Genomic DNA, 15636 nt, shown 5'->3' on the forward strand with positions numbered 1-15636 from the left:
AAAAAAAAAGAAGTTTTGACAGGCCTAGCCCTGACAGCACAACCTACCTTGAGATACCAATCTCTTAATCCACATCACCAACTCTAAAGGCTGTGAAGTGTGTGGAAAGTACAATCCCACCTTAGAGCCAGGGAACGCAGATCAGGAGCCAGGCTGGGAGGCATGTCAGTGTCCGCCATGTACAGGTAGTTCAGAAATGCGTGGGCGGTCTCCGAGCTCACATCACTCAGCAGGACACGCTGGGTCAGATCCCCGTCCTCTACAGCAGAGAAGCCTTCAGCATTTACCTGAAGGGGTGGAACAGAGTCTGGCTTCAGCCTCGCAGACAGCCTGAGATCCTGAGAGGTGGGGAGCAGTCTTGGCCAGATTATGTAGTCTGGACCTTTGTTTACAAAATCATATTGGGATGGATGTTTAAGGTCAGTTTCCACTTGACAGGTGTATCATGGACTCTAGGCAGACCTGACTTGGGTCTATGGGTTGCATGAGTATAGTCAGAATTTTGGTTTCTTTAAAAACACAGAAATATAAGGATGTTTTTGTTTTAATCCCAGGTATGGGATATGGGGCTGCTTTAGACTGTCCACAGCACCTGACTATAATTTGCCTCATGATCTGGCAGGGGCGTGGTTTCGCCAGCTGCAGCTGTGTGGTATTTGGAATTCTGAGGACTTTTTAGAGTACATGTAAATGCTAGAGCCACAATCAAAGAGGCTGGTTGGCTGGCTGAGAGTCATATGCAAGGACATGGAAAGAAGAAATGAGACACGCTGACGGTGAAACTCAGGCTTGCCCTGATCAGCAGGAAGTAGTCTAATATCGCCAGCCCCTTCCCCTCTACCCTTTTGTCTCTCCTACCCAGTGCTAGGTGGGTGAATAGGTGAAAGAAAGAACCCACAAAATAGATAAAAGCCCAGTTACACATGAGTCACAGGAGAGAGGTGAATATGGCTCATACATTTGCAGATGAAAATATCATACTTCAGTACTAAAAGATTGGACACTCTTGTATCTGGGACTTCCTGACAAAGACTGAGCAGTTTGCTGGATTCCTATGTGGTGGCCTATAATATGAGACTGAAGTAAGAACATGACGTTCCAATAAACAGAGAGAGAGATGGTGATCAGGAGACTCACAGTGATGCAAATACAAATGGAGGAAGGAGAAAAGCTTTTTTTCTGGAAAAACAAAGGGAGAGGAAGCGGAGGTGGTAGGCTACCAGCCCCTGTGTACTTACACACTGAATAAGAAGTGGGCATCGAGCATAAAGCACAAACTTGTGGGCATAAAGCACCTCTCCACTGTCAAGCTGGAACTGGACATCACTCAGGTGTGGATTATTGACCATGGCCCCAAAGTCTGTCACCAATAATCCAAGAGAGAGCTGTAAGAGGAGGAGGAAAAGAGATTTGTGAGCTCCCTCCATCGCTTTGCTAACTTCCCATGAGAGGGCAGACCAAGAGCAGGACTAAGCTTTCCTCTCCAGGATGTACATCCTCTGGGTTACATTAAAGACATCATCAAGCCAGAATGGCAAATGCTATTTTCTTTCCCAGGTTCTCTATTACAGTGAGCATATCCCCTGACCTATGGAGAGGGACAGGGGTAGATAAAGACATCCTCACAGCTCCTAAGCTTTACATGCACAGGACTCGGAGCCTGAGCTGTTCAGGAACCCAATACAAAGAACATCACCAATGGCCCTTTGCATAAGAGGGTCCTTATGAAATACCCATCTTCCAAGGTCACACAGTACACTGGATTGGTAGCTAGAGCTTACCCCATCCATAATCCATGTACAGAAGGGGCCATTGTGCCCTTAGTGTGTCCTTAGTGAGTGAAGAAAATCACTAAGAAACAAGTATGCAAAACAGAAGCCTGGGGCTAGAGAGATGGCTCAGTGGTTAAGAGCACTGACTGCTCTTCCAGTGGTCCCGAGTTCAATTCCCAGCAACCACATGGTGGCTCACAACCATCTATAATAGGATCCGATGCCCTCTTCTGGTGTGTCTGAAGACAGTTACAATGTACTCAAATAAATAAAATAAATGAATCTTAAAAAGCAAAAAACAAAAACCCAGAAGCCTGAATGAGGCAGTCACTTGGAGAGGCCCTGGACACTGGCTACTGAGGAAACGTCAAGTATCCAGGTACAGAATGGCAGATGACACTGTGGCAATGACCCAAGGAAGGAGACAGGAGTCCTGGGGCTCTCAGCTCCACCACATGTACCTGTGTCAAGGTATACATTTGGCAAACACCACAGAGGCAGGGCAGAGCCACCAGGTCAACTGTGGCACAGAATCCTTTGTACTTACTGAGGCACTGTCATCCCTCTTCAGGCTCTTCTTACATGGCAGGACAAACCCCGTCAGTGGAAGGCTGCTAGGTACCACGTCCAACCCTAAGAGAAGGATTGTAGATCAAAGGGATGGCACCTCCCAAGCAGGCAGTGTCAACCCTAATTGGCTGTACACATGTTATCTAAGGACATCTTTCCTTAAAGCAACCCTCCCCCAACTGTTTTTAACCCATCTCCATAACAGCGAGGAGGACTGTAAGACCAACAAATTAGCCTGGGAAGCTCTGTCTTGAGCTAAAGTTTAGGGATGATTGTGAGAGACATGAATATTCTGTGCTATCTTCTCCTGTGTGGCAAGGTACAAAGCGCCTTTAGCACTCTCCACTGGAGTGAGCAGAGCAGAGCAGAGCCTCCTACCGACCTCAGATCCCATGGGGCAGGCCCAACAACCTGCCCAGCATCCCACCTGTGGGCACACCTAGACTCCTGGGTCGTGCGCTAGAGCTCAGCCCCTCCACTGCCAAGTCTACAAGGTCCTGAAGGGCTTGACGCTCCCTCTGGCTGGAGGACAGCAGCTGGTTCTTGGGGCTGTGGCTCACAGGAAGGCTGCTCTGCGAAGCAGGTGGCCTTTGTGTACTTGGCTCTTGTTGCTTGGGCAGCTCCAGTGGTAGCTCGGGTTCCTGAAAGACACTGAATAGCTAGTGACTATGTCACCGACACATGCTCTGCCAAGCCACCCTACACATCTACAGCTAAGACAGGGTTACCCTCAAGGGAGGCCAATCACAACCAGGAGCAGCCTGGGAAACCTCACTGTGTTGGCAGCTTCTGTTATAGCTCAAGTCTACCTGATGCCCTCAAGTATACAAGTCAGAAGGGTCCCAGGAACCAGTTGCCCACTTTGGTGACTATCAGCTTAGGGCTACATCTAGCAGAGCTGTATGTAGTACGTATGCAGGATGTAGGTTCCAAGGTTCTATCTCAGACAGAGTTTAGGATCTATGCAAGGTTGGCTGGGCCTGGACTTTGCATTTTAAATAAGGACTGTGCTGAACTTTGGGACCAACGTCATTTTCTTAGAAGAGCTACTGAGCTGCCACAGAGAGTCAGGTACATCAACTGCCTCTGTTGCTTCCTCTATAGCCCACTTACTGGACACCTCCTGATTCAGCCCTGGTATCTGGTTGCCATTTCTAGACTACCCAAAGCCCATCCACTTATGTGCTTGGAGGAGCAGGGTTCACCTTGGTAGGACACTGGGATACAACTGGAGGAAGCAGGCCCACTGTGTAGAAGGACTCCTTAGCCCAGGTTCCTGTAAGGGAACTGAGATCCCACAGAAAATTCTGCTTCCCTTCAGGCAGCTGCACTCGCCAGCCTGCATGTTCCAATTCTTCCTTAAAAATCTTGCTGGCAAGAAGTGGTGGAGTGCAAGACGGTTCTATTTCCTCTGACAGAAGCTGGGCAACACGATCCTCAATCTGTCTACTTGTGGTCTCAGAGTCTTGGGTTACCAACTGTGGAGGGCACACTGGGGGTCTCTTCCTGCGACTTTTCTTCTCTAGAGATAAACAGAAGCGACTCAGTCAGAAATGGCTTTGACTTCTTATCTCAGGAGTGGTCATGGTAACTCTCAGACAGCAACTGATCACCAAGCCCTCCCCAGACCCCTGCTTCAGCCACATGTACCTGCTCCTATCCTTATCTTCTCAGAAAAAGCATTTTCCAGTCTGAGTGGGGGCACAACTGGACAGTGCTCAATCTCAGAGCGAGACAGAGCCATGGCTACCAGCAGATCTTCAGACGGAGCCTCAGGCTTATTGACTTTCCACTTCCTCTGTGGCTCCCTCTTGTTGGTGACTCCTTTCTGTTTCAAACCTCCAACATGGTTGCTGAAACTAAAGGGTAGCCATAGAGAAATGTCAGTGAGCACCTCTGAATTTGGGCTTCTTTTATCTTAAAAGAAACAAGAGGAACAGAACCACTGTAATGGACCAACACCTGCCTGGGCTTTTCCTGTGCTGACCCGATTCCTTATGAGCTTATTCCATCCAAATCTAGAAATTTAACATAATGCAAACACTAGAGGGCCTAGGTGCTTTCTTGGTCATAGGTGGAACCTGCATACTTAGATGTGGCCAAACCCTAGTAGTCTATATCCAAGTAGGGTCTCTCTATAGCCAAAAGTTCTGCCCACTGAAACTTCAGAACCACCTCTGACCCCTACAAGGCAGTCCTGGACACAAAGGATCCTCCTCTCCTTCATCCAGGAAGACTACAGCAGCACCTCCATACAAGGCCAAAAGACAAGGTCTCCCTCCCTAAGCTGGCCTGCCTCTGCCTTACAGAGTTGTGCTGGAAGGAAAGGTCTATTTTCTGAGTTAGTCCAGCCGTGTGGTAGGAAGCAACTCAGAGAGTCTGCCTTGCAGCTGCTGTCCTCACACACACACACACACACACACACACACACCCATGGGCAATACAGGGAAAGCTGGAGATTTTTTAGTGTCATTTTGGAAGATATAAACAATCCTCAACAAAGCTAATCGGCTGTGTGTGTTTGAAGGTCATTGGCTGTGTGTGTTTGGGGGTCATCGGCTGTGTGTGTTTGAAGGTCATTGGCTGTGTATGTTTGGGGGTCATCGGCTGTGTGTGTTTGGGGGTCATCGGCTGTGTGTGTTTGGGGGTCATCAGCTGTGTGTGTTTGGGGGTCATCGGCTGTGTGTGTTTGAAGGTCATTGGCTGCGTATGTTTGGGGGTCATCGGCTGTGTGTGTTTGGGGGTCATCGGCTGTGTGTGTTTGGGGGTCATCGGCTACGTATGTTTGGGGGTCATCGGCTGTGTGTGTTTGGGGGTGCGGGGAGCAGTCAGCAGCCAGGAGCCAAGTGTCTTGAGCCACAACAGGACTGGGGCTGTGAGAAAGCACACAAGGAACAGGGTAAGCAAGAAGGCACTCAAGTCAGGTCAGCATGTGGGCTCTGTCCAGGAAATCCTCCATATTCCAAAGCCCAAATGCCAAGGTGTGGTCTTAGCAGAGAGATGTTTAAAGTCCACTTAAAGAAAATTCAAAGTCCCTTCCTTAAGGGACTCTACTCACCAACCTTCTAGAAGAACCCATGTACACGCCTCACTATGTGGAGGCATTTTTAAGGTAGACATGTTTAGTCTGTGAGACAAGCAATAGACTAAATGTCTACTCCAAGGCCTCAAGGCTTCCTGCCCTACAGTATTAGTATGGATGTCTCCCTGGCTTGAGGAAACCTCCTCTGCCTTTGGCGGCCTCAGCTGCGGCTCAGCCCAGTGGCTGAAGACCCATGTGCAGGTAGTGATCAGAACAAAAGCTTCCCATGCAAGTCTGCTGCCCATGCTGCCTTTTTCCCTGTAAAGCTGGAGTCAATTTAGTTGTTCTCAGATCAGGGACAGTGAACAGAGCTGACCTTCTGCTGCTTGCCTGTCTGGCGTCTGTATGCTGAGGACCAATTCCCAGCCAGTTGGGGAGCCTCCTATTTCAATACACATGCATTAATTTTGCAATTAAAAAATACATTCTTGGGGGAAAGGGGAGCAAATATGAAGAAAAAAATGTGGTATAAGATTCTCAAGGAATAATATACAGTCCTATAGTTCTGCCTAGTCAATTCTTTCAACTGCTCAACAATCTGACATTAATAGCATGAAAATGACGCTAAAGTGGAAACATGATGTACAACTAAGACAAAGTAAAGCAAATGTCATGTTCTTAGATGCGCTAGAGTGGCCACTGCAGGGTTATGGAACTGGCAACATCTCAGAAAGGACTCAAGGAAGCACAGCAATTCTCTGCATGGATGGCCCCCTCTGCATGCAAAATCCTCATGCTCCTAAATCCTTTTTTGACTGCATCCAATTTCCTCGAATGTCTCATGCCAGAATCCCAGAGAGCTTGTTCTTGCCAACACCATAAGAACTGTCTAAGAAATGTTTAACTGGAGTGGAAACACCATTATGTGGTCCCCTTCATTGTCTTACCTGGGTACCTGAGGGCTACTGCCCACCTCTGGCTGAGCTGTCTGCAGCCTCACTGCCTGAAGCAGGAGCTGGGGACCCACTTCCATCCTCGCTGCACACTGCTTCAGGTGACTGATTCGGCTCTTGGTGGTGAGGAATGGTTTACCACATATTGGACAATCAGGGATCTGAGGTGGAGCAGGTCTCTGTGCCTTCTCTGCCTCATCTAGGCATCTGCAGGAAGTCAGTAAACACAGAACCACCCTCTCAGAAACAAACAAGGACTATAGCAAATACCTGATCCACATCGACATGTAAACAACTGCATACTACCTGCATGTCTCCTGGCGTTCAGCCTCAGATGCTAAATTTAGGTTTGTGTTGGCAAAGGTGGCCTAAGAAACCAAGGCCAGAACAACAGAGTTACCTTACAGTCCAGCAATCCCACTAAGTATAACCCCAGGGAAATGAAAGCAAGTGTTCAAACATGCATGTTCACAGCAGCTGTGCTACACAACCCACACAGTGGAGACCCAAGTGTCTGCCTATGCAGGTAAGGGTATGTGCTCTATCCACTCAATGGGCTCCTATTTTAGCCATTAAAAAGAGTGGGGTGGGGGGACGACACACTGCCACACATACAAATGAGCTCTGTAAACACGGTTCCATGGAGGACACATGTAAAAGGACAAATACCGTGTGGTTCTACACGTGTGAGTGCGCATCTGAGACAGACAGTTGGGAAGTCGTGGTCTGCAGTGGCTTCCAAGGGGGTACCATGTCCCCTTTGAAGGAGTAAAAGTAACCCAAAACTGATGTGGTGACAGGGCCACAAAGGCCTGGCACCCTGTAAGTGGACGGGCTCCACCAGGAGGGTTCCATCTCAGTGGGCTGTTTGGAAAAACCAGTACATTGATGACTCTGAGGTGCTATCACTGAGCAAGACTGCAAGGTGCCCACAGTGCTGGTCACTGACAGACAAGGGGACAGGCCTGGCTGCTCCTACCTGTTCACGTGTTGCTCCCTCCGAGTCACATTCATTGCTGAGAGGTTTTTCTGACACATTTGACAGAAGAACAACCCCTTCTCCTCCAGGCTGTCATGGCGTGAGGATGCTTCCTCCCTTCTAAACTCCTGCTGTAAGGCCAGTGCCATGGCAGCATCGCTGTCTGTGGTATGAAGCTTGGGTTTATACTCTGTGGAGTGGACAAGCATCCAAGATCCCTGAGAACAGACAGGCTCCACCATCTTCGACCTCTCTGTCATGTCTATAGCTCTGGCATCATGGACACTGAGAAAAGCACAAAGTAAAGCCCGGCAGCACTCTGCAAGCCCATTTACAGGCACTGCCTAGGCAGAGTGAGCGCTGGGCAGGGACACTCTGAGGACAGCTCTCTCCACATGTCAGTGTACACACACAGTGCCTGGAAAGCTTCTTAAAATGTAGGATTTGATTTGTGGAGCCCAGCCTGCAACTCTGCATACCCAGAAGTTTAGCCTCTTCTAATGCGGACCTCCTACTGAGTCAGGATCCTGTAAAATGCCTTTGGCAATCAAGAGCCTATTTAGCATCAGCCCAAAGGGTGGAGTGGCTCTGGCTCTCTGAACAGACCCTGGACACACGGAATGTGCCATAGGGACTCTCCAAGTTCTTAACTGTTACTCCAGTCTGTAACTCTTGTCATGAGCTCAAAACACAGCACAACTTTGTTTTGGTGCCTTATTTCTTTTGTGGTATTTGAGTTCAAACCCAGGATATGTGTGTGTGTGTGTGTGTGTGTGTGTGTGTGTGTGTGTAGGCCACAGGTTGATATTGGGTGTAGTGATGGTTTGTATATTCTTGGCCTAGAGAGTGGCACTATTAGGAGGTGTTGGAGTAGGTGTGTCACTGTGGGTGTGGGCTTTAATACCCTTGTCCTAACTGCCTGGAAGCCAGTATTCTGCTAGCAGCCTACAGGTGAAGATGTAGACCTCGCAGCTCCTCCTGCATCATGCCTGCCTGGATGATAATGGACTAAACCTCTGAACCTATAACCCAGCCCCAATTAAATGTTGTCCTTTACAAGACTTGCCTTCGTTATGGTGTCTGTTCACAGCAGTAAAATCCTAACTCACACAAGTATCTTCGCTGATCACTCTCTACCTAACTTACTGGGGCAGTGTTTCTTCTGAACCTGGAGCTGATCAATCCAGCTAAGTGTCACTAGCCAGTTTGTCTCAGGAATCTCCTGTATCTGGGATTAGAGGGGGCTCTTCATACCTGCTCAGCTTTTATGTGGGCACTAAGAATCCAACTCCGGTCCTCATGCTTGTATGGCAAACCCTATATCCAGGGAGCCTTTCCTCCAAACCTGTTTCTTTTCCTTTTGTACATATTCATAGAGATGAAGATCCATGTTGCTTATAGGATCACCTGATATTACACCCTCTAGGTATACAGTTCACAGACCCTTTGGTTTGTTTGTTTTTGGCTTTTCGAGACAGGGTTTCTCTGTATAGTCCTGGCTGTCTTGGAACTCACTCTGTAGACCAGGCTGGCCTTGAACTCAGAAATCAGCCTGCCTCTGCTTCCCAAGTGCTGGGATTAAAGGCGTGCGCCACCACGGCCCCACTGACCCTTTTAAGAATGGGTGCTATGATATTTAGCCCACAGCAGGTCAGCTTTTAACTTTCCTAATGCTGCGACTCTTTAATTCAGTCCCTCATACTGTGGTGACCCCAATCATAAAATAATTTTGTTGTTATTTCATAACTATAATTTTGCTACTGTTAGGTATCATAATGTAAATATCTGATATCTGTTCTGTCTATCTCTCCAGGGTTAAAATCAGTGTGTGCCACAATGCCCAGCTGGAGATGCTGGGGATCTGAACTCAAGTCCTCATGCTCACTAAGCAATTTCCTCAGTCCTTACTGTGGTTTAAAAACAAACACACAGCCAGGCAGTGGTTGCACACACCTTTAATCCCAGCACTTGGGAGGCAGAGGCAGGCAGATTTCTGAGTTCGAGGCTAGCCTGGTCTACAGAGTGAGTTCCAGGACAGCCAGAGCTATACAGAGAAACCCTGTCTCAAAAAACCAAACAAACAAACAAACAAACAACCCTACACAAACAAACAAACAAATAAAACCAACTCTCTATAAAAGCTTGACTTCATAATAAGCAGTGTGGAGGGGAATAAAAAGGGAGAAAGGAAAAGAGGTGCAAGACCATGTAAGGAAGTCCAGTAAGAAACCAGGAGTAAAGAGACAGCTGGGTCGCTATGAGTAGACGATGCTCTTGCAGAGGCCCAGAGTCTGGTTCCCAGGACCCATGTCAGGCAGCTCACAACTGCCTGCAACTCCAGCTCAAAGGGATCCAGCACACTCTCCCAGTCTCCACAGGCATCCACGCCCCCATGTACATATCCCACACAGACATGTAATGTACACATAATTAAAAATAATAAATAGTTTCTATAGGGACACTCCATTCTTTGGCTAGTTCCAGTGAGGTGGTTTGGTAAAAATCAGACAGAAAAGCTGTATACAGAAATGAAGTAAGCAGTTTTTCCCATTGCCTTTCCCACACAATGTAACTTCTCTTAGAAGGCAGAGCATGCTTCCATACCGTTTTCTACCACTGTCTCCGCCTGAGGGCTCCTTAGGACGTTTTCTCCCAGTGCGGTCTTTAGGGTAGATTCTTCTGAGGCATGTCTCAAGCGCTCAGGGTCTGCCCTCTTGAACTGCTTCATCCGTTGCAGAACAAGCTCTGAGGCTCTCGGCTTGGAGGGACTTGGCATACCAGTCGTCGTTGTCGTTGTGAACCAGGATGGAAGGGGCTGGGAGTCGCCATTGGGAGCACTCTCTGGCAAGGAAGGAAATATCCACAGCTTTTGTTCTATAGGTTAGACCCAAATTCCCAAAAGGTCAGCTCAGGTTTGACCTGATTTGTGTGAATAGGACCTGTTCATTCACTCTCTGTGGCAATGCAAACATACACTAATGGCAGGAGGATACCAGATGCTGTGCCTGGGGTGACGAAAATACTCTCCAGTTACATAGTAGTGGTGATGGCTGCACAACTCTGAATGTACTAAAAACATCAACTGTTTATTCTAAAATTATGTAATGAGCAATATCTCAATAAAGTTATCATTAAAGAAATACTAATGATAAATGTTTATCTCTTTCTAGACCAAGGCTTTAACCTGAGATCCATCTACAGTATTCAGTGGAGATCCAGGAACCTGTGAAGCTACAGGCCAATTTTGCAGGTATGCATGTGCAAATCACTCAGAGCTTTCACCAGCTGCAGAAAGGGAGCTGAATGCCCCTCGGACCCGGGCGGTCCTGTCAGACCTTCAGCAGTCTCCAGGAACTCAGACTAAGACCACTGACGAAGGACTCTACACCCACACTAGAAATGTTCTTTACAGTAAGGAAGAGAAGGTAAGGGAAACTTAGAAACAGAAACCAGGAGCCTGCAGAGCACATCTTACAGGCAAGTCTGGTTTTCCTTTCTGTGTAAAGGGTTAAGTCAAGCACATGGCGGAGGATGAAAAGGGTATCAGGGACACATAGTGCATCCTCTGAAAGCTTCCTCAGCGTAACCAAGCTGGCTGATCCATTCCAACATGCCTACTTTAAAATTAATTCACACATGCACTAAAGGTAGCAATAATTTTATGCTAACGTGACTACTGTCAACTTACATCAACAGTCACAGAAAGCTCTCACAGTACAAAGCTCTAAACACACTCACCAAAAACATACACAAAGGACTGGGCAAACTCTGGTTTAGGGTTAGGTGTAAATTTCTGTAAATTAAGTTTCATTGGCACACAGCTGCCCCCATTCACTTCCACATCCTCCTCCGTGCTTCCTCACCACAACTGCCATTAAGAACAGTTGACCCTCTGCATCTAGGGGAGATCAGTTCTTGGTGTCCCTGAAAATTTCAAAACCTGCAGATCATTTTTTCTAGTCCCTTCTATACAGTACACTACCTATCTACATTTAACCCGTGTACATCTAGTGTGCTTTAATTCACCTATATATTAATGTGATATCCAATACAAAGTAAAAGCTATATAAATAGTTGCTACACTGTGTTGTTAGGGAATGAAAATGAGAAAAAAGTCTGGACATACTAAGTACAGATTATTTCTTTTCTCAAATATTTACCTTCTGACAGAGTTGGAAGCCCATAGATAAGGAGAGTCAATTGTTGTTGCAACATAAATATGTGAACTGTAATAACAACAAAATATTTGCTCTCTGGCCTTTTTCTTTCTTTCTTTTTTTTTTTTTTTCCGAGACAGGGTTTCTCTGTGTAGCCCTGGCTGTCCTGGAACTCACTCTGTAGACCAGGCTGGCCTCAAACTCAGAAATCCACCTGCCTCTGCCTCCCAAGTGCTGGGATTAAAGGCGTGCGCCACCACCGCCACCCAGCTACCTTTTTCTTTTTTTGAGATAGGGTCTTTATATATATACTCATGGCTATCCCAAACTCAGTACGTAGACACTAGGCTGGCCTCAAACTCCCAGACATTCACCTGCTTCTGCCTCCCAAGTGCTAGGATTAGATGTATGCACCACCATACCCAGCTATCTGGCCTTTCATAGTAGATTTTCTGAGCCTTGGTTTATAACAGCATAGATCAGTTTGGTTCCTTTCTGGAACCAAATCTGGCAGTGGGTCCTGCCTGGTTACCTGTCTGAATGCTCTGTGCTCTTTCACACAACACAGGCTGATCTGGGGTAGGAGCAAGAACATCTCCCTTTGCATTCTCGGGGAGAGCTGGGTCCCCTTCTTGAGATCTGGGTGCCCCTGGCTTTTTAGTCCTAGGGGTCTGGCTGCCTAATCGCGGTCTCTTCTCTGAAGGACCTTGAAGGGCTTTGCTCCTGGCGACAACGTGGCTGGCTTCTCTCCGCTTGCCTCTGTTCTGAGTGCGCCCGGAGGCCTTCCGCCTTGTCCTCTCTCCTGACGCTTCTTTGGTCGCATTTTTTTTCACCCTTTGGAAAAAGCTGGCACAGAGTTCTTTGAAATCATCATCTGACTCCTCCATCACTTGACCTGCTTTAAAGTTTCGGGTTTGTCTTTAGGGGAGTGAGGACCGGTCTGGAAACATGTCCACAGATGAGGAACTCGTGTGTGAGCCCACTCAGGCCTTCCCACACCTCTGGCCTCACTATAGCTCCTCTTCTCTCTGATTTACTTGGAGACTTTGCACACCTGCAAACAAAGTACTGTTCTCCTCTCCATAAGGATTTTTATATCTTTCTTCAATTTGGACCCGTAGTTAAACAACTTGTTTAAAAACTTCCCTCTGTTAATGTTCACAAGTGAGAGAACATTTTGTTGTCCAACAGCTGCCTCTGAGATAGAACACATGTGAACTCTGTGATCAGGTGATTCTCCAAGATCTCCACAGTGATAAAGGGCATAGGTTCATCTAATTTTGTATCTGTGGAAAACCAAAAGCATCTAAGTATAATTAGACAGCTACTGCGATTTTACGTCATTTCTTCCAGGATGTACGAGAGGATGGAGGGTACGAGGAGTCTCCAAATACAGTTGGATTACAAGTAGACTTGTTCCACAGTATGTCCCCGTGCAGACCACACTATGCGCAAGACATATCACACACCACACAAGCCCACACACACGCGCACACACACACACACACAAGCCCACACGCACACACACAAGCCCACACGCACACAAGCCCACACACACACACACACACACACACAAGCCCACACGCACACACACACATGCATGCACACGCACACACACAAGCCCACGCGCACACATGCACGCACACGCGCACACACACACACGCGCACACACACACGCACACACACACGTTTTTTTACTGAAATTGGAGAAAAATATGAAGACCAGCTGCCACACAAATATATGTTCCCCAAATACAGGGAGCTTATCTCCCTCGGGTGGCCTCAGGACCCCAGCTATCACCTGATCAACTTATGGGACAGTCAGCAAATGTTGCAAAATGACTGAAAAAGAGATAAAGGGTATATACGGCCTTGTCCATTCAGGAGAGAGAAAGGCCACCTTTCCTCTTCTGAGTCCATAGGAGCTCTCTAAACTGCCGGCAGAAAGAGGCTGGGCTTACAGGAGTGAGTGTTTACTAGGGCAAACAGTATATTCTGGTTCAAAATCAAAACTGAATAATCAGGGTCAGGGGAAATAACTTGGTGGGTAAGGGTGAGTATGCTTACGGAAAAGGCTAGGGACCTGAGCTTACACAGCCAGCACCCATGTTAAAAAAAGCCAGGTGTGGAGGCACTCTACTGTAACTCCAGTGCTGACGAGTGCGGAGGAGAGACAGAGACAGGAGGATTGCTGAAACTTGATGGTTAGCCAGCCTACTTGAAAACTGGCAAGCTCCAGATTTCAGTGAGAGACCCTGTCTCAAGAAGGCCAACAGTGATAGAGCAGTCAGTATACCCAACATTCTCATCTGCCCTTACACACACACACACACACACACACACACACACACACACACACACACGCTTCCTATATAACCCAATGACAGAAATCTATTCATTCCAAATACAGTAACGCAATAATCTTATAGAAGTTTCCCTACTCCTTCACATGGGCTCTTTCCCCCTCCTCACTCCATGTTGTCACACTTGGTTGTCACAGTGACATCTGTCACAGCTTATAATCATTTGCAGTGCATAGCATTTATTGAATGCTTATGTGCCCAACACTATGCTAATTGCTGTTCAAATCTTTAGCCCATTTAATCCTTACAGCAATACTATATATAATACAATCTACTGTCATCTTTTCCTTATAATGAGGAATCAGCCACAAGCAGATCATTCTGAAGTAGCAGGGCAAAGATTCTAGGCAGTGTGGTTCCAGGGTATCAGATCCTATGTTTCTATTCACTGAATTATCTGTTAGTGAAGTTCAGCATATCAGTTAGATATACATTTATTTACCTTATATTTTGGGGGGGCTATCTGGTACCCAACTTATAATAAATGCTAGGCAACTATCTGTTGAATTCACGAACTGCAAAGAGTTTGATACAGGGGGGAGGAGAGTGAAGAGAAATGGTAGCAAGGAGAGGCCTGCAGTGAGAGAGAGGTCAGTTCAGTTCCCAGGGGCCTGGAGCATTAGGCAAAAGCAAACTGAATTTTATTGTGCTAGATGTGTAAATTTCTACAACACATTAGCGTTGAGTCCCCACATCTCTCCTGACAATCGAGCCAAAAGACTGTCCTCTCTGGGAAATCAATATCTGCTAAACGACATAACGGATTCCACCAGGCTGCCAGCTTCCAGAGGGTAGGGGACTCCTGCCTCCTCAGCGTCCTACCTGCCTACCAGTTCCTAGCAGGCGGCAAGGAAATGAATGGATTCGGGCGGGGTGGACCCTCCCGCCTACCCTTACGGGTGACCCACGGAAGGGGACTGGGCCTGCCTGGGAAAACGTCCAGACGGCCCGAAAGCCAGACAGAAGGTTCTGATCGCCGGGCTGTCCCTACCTCCCTCCGGGCAGGCGCTGCCCCTGTCTACCCAGTGCAGCTCCTGCCACTCCACCGCGGGCCGGTCGAGGTCGAGGGGCGTCGGGAGAAGGCTGACAAGACAGACGCCTTCCGGCCTCGCAGAAGAGGAGACACCGCGGGAAGTGACACCCCCCACCACTACAACCCACACCGGCCACTCTAGGCCGATGCGGAGCTCCTCCTACTTCCCGCGCGGGGGCCGCACCTTCTTAACGGAGAGCCGCGGGGCTGCGCTTGCGCCCTGAGGCTTGCGAGCGGAGAATGACGAGTGCGCAGGTGCAGGGTCTGCGCGTGCGCAAGACTCTGGATGTGGACCGAGTGTGGGAAACGGAATGAGGGTCAGCTTCCGGTCTTCCAAAGACGCTGCGATATTTCCGGAAGGTGTGAGGCCGCAGGAGCTACGAGTGTAGTGTTGCATAACGCTCGCTGCATGAGTCCTGTTAAGTGCTGAGGAGCCTCGGGATGAGGGTAGTGATGGTCGCATTTAAAGAAGTGTGCTAACGGGGAATGGCTCAGCGGTTAAGAGCAGTGGCTGCTCATCCGGAGGTCCCGAATTCAATTCCCAGCAGCTACATGATGGCTCACAACCATCTCTAACTGTAGTCCCATGGGTATCTGATGCCCCTTTCTGGTGTGTAAATGTACATGTAGACATATGCATAAATAAATGAAAAAAAAAGTGTGGTGGCATCTCCTCATGGGATGTGTGTGTGGAAAAACCCGCCAGAGTCGGGGCTAAGTGCCTGGCTAGTGCAGCCCTAAGGGAGTGAGACTCCAGTGAACCCATGTTAAGGGTTTCAACTTCACC

The 15636-nt window shown here is 47.9% G+C and overlaps 1 protein-coding gene across 6 annotated transcripts in view; it reads right to left on the reverse strand.

The window, feature by feature from the left end:
• The window catches only part of Slx4 (SLX4 structure-specific endonuclease subunit), a 24492-nt gene extending 9373 nt beyond the window's left edge, over positions 1–15119 (reverse strand). For 2 of the 6 annotated variants that reach the window (XM_031360970.1, XM_031361002.1), the window contains exons 1-11: positions 14808–15026; positions 11986–12739; positions 9901–10137; positions 7297–7486; positions 6312–6524; positions 3993–4201; positions 3548–3864; positions 2770–2983; positions 2320–2405; positions 1239–1385; positions 121–287 (exon numbers count right to left, since the gene is read on the reverse strand). In XM_031360970.1, coding sequence (XP_031216830.1) covers positions 121–287; positions 1239–1385; positions 2320–2405; positions 2770–2983; positions 3548–3864; positions 3993–4201; positions 6312–6524; positions 7297–7486; positions 9901–10137; positions 11986–12340 — 2135 coding nt within the window. In that variant the 5' untranslated portion in view covers positions 12341–12739; positions 14808–15026. The other 4 variants (XM_031360977.1, XM_031360997.1, XM_031360987.1 and 1 more) reach the window with 4 other exon arrangements.
• Between the last annotated feature and the right edge of the window lie 517 nt (positions 15120–15636).

The sequence above is a fragment of the Mastomys coucha genome, unplaced genomic scaffold, assembly GCF_008632895.1.
Source record: "Mastomys coucha isolate ucsf_1 unplaced genomic scaffold, UCSF_Mcou_1 pScaffold12, whole genome shotgun sequence".
In the NCBI taxonomy this organism is placed as follows: Eukaryota; Metazoa; Chordata; class Mammalia; order Rodentia; family Muridae; genus Mastomys; species Mastomys coucha.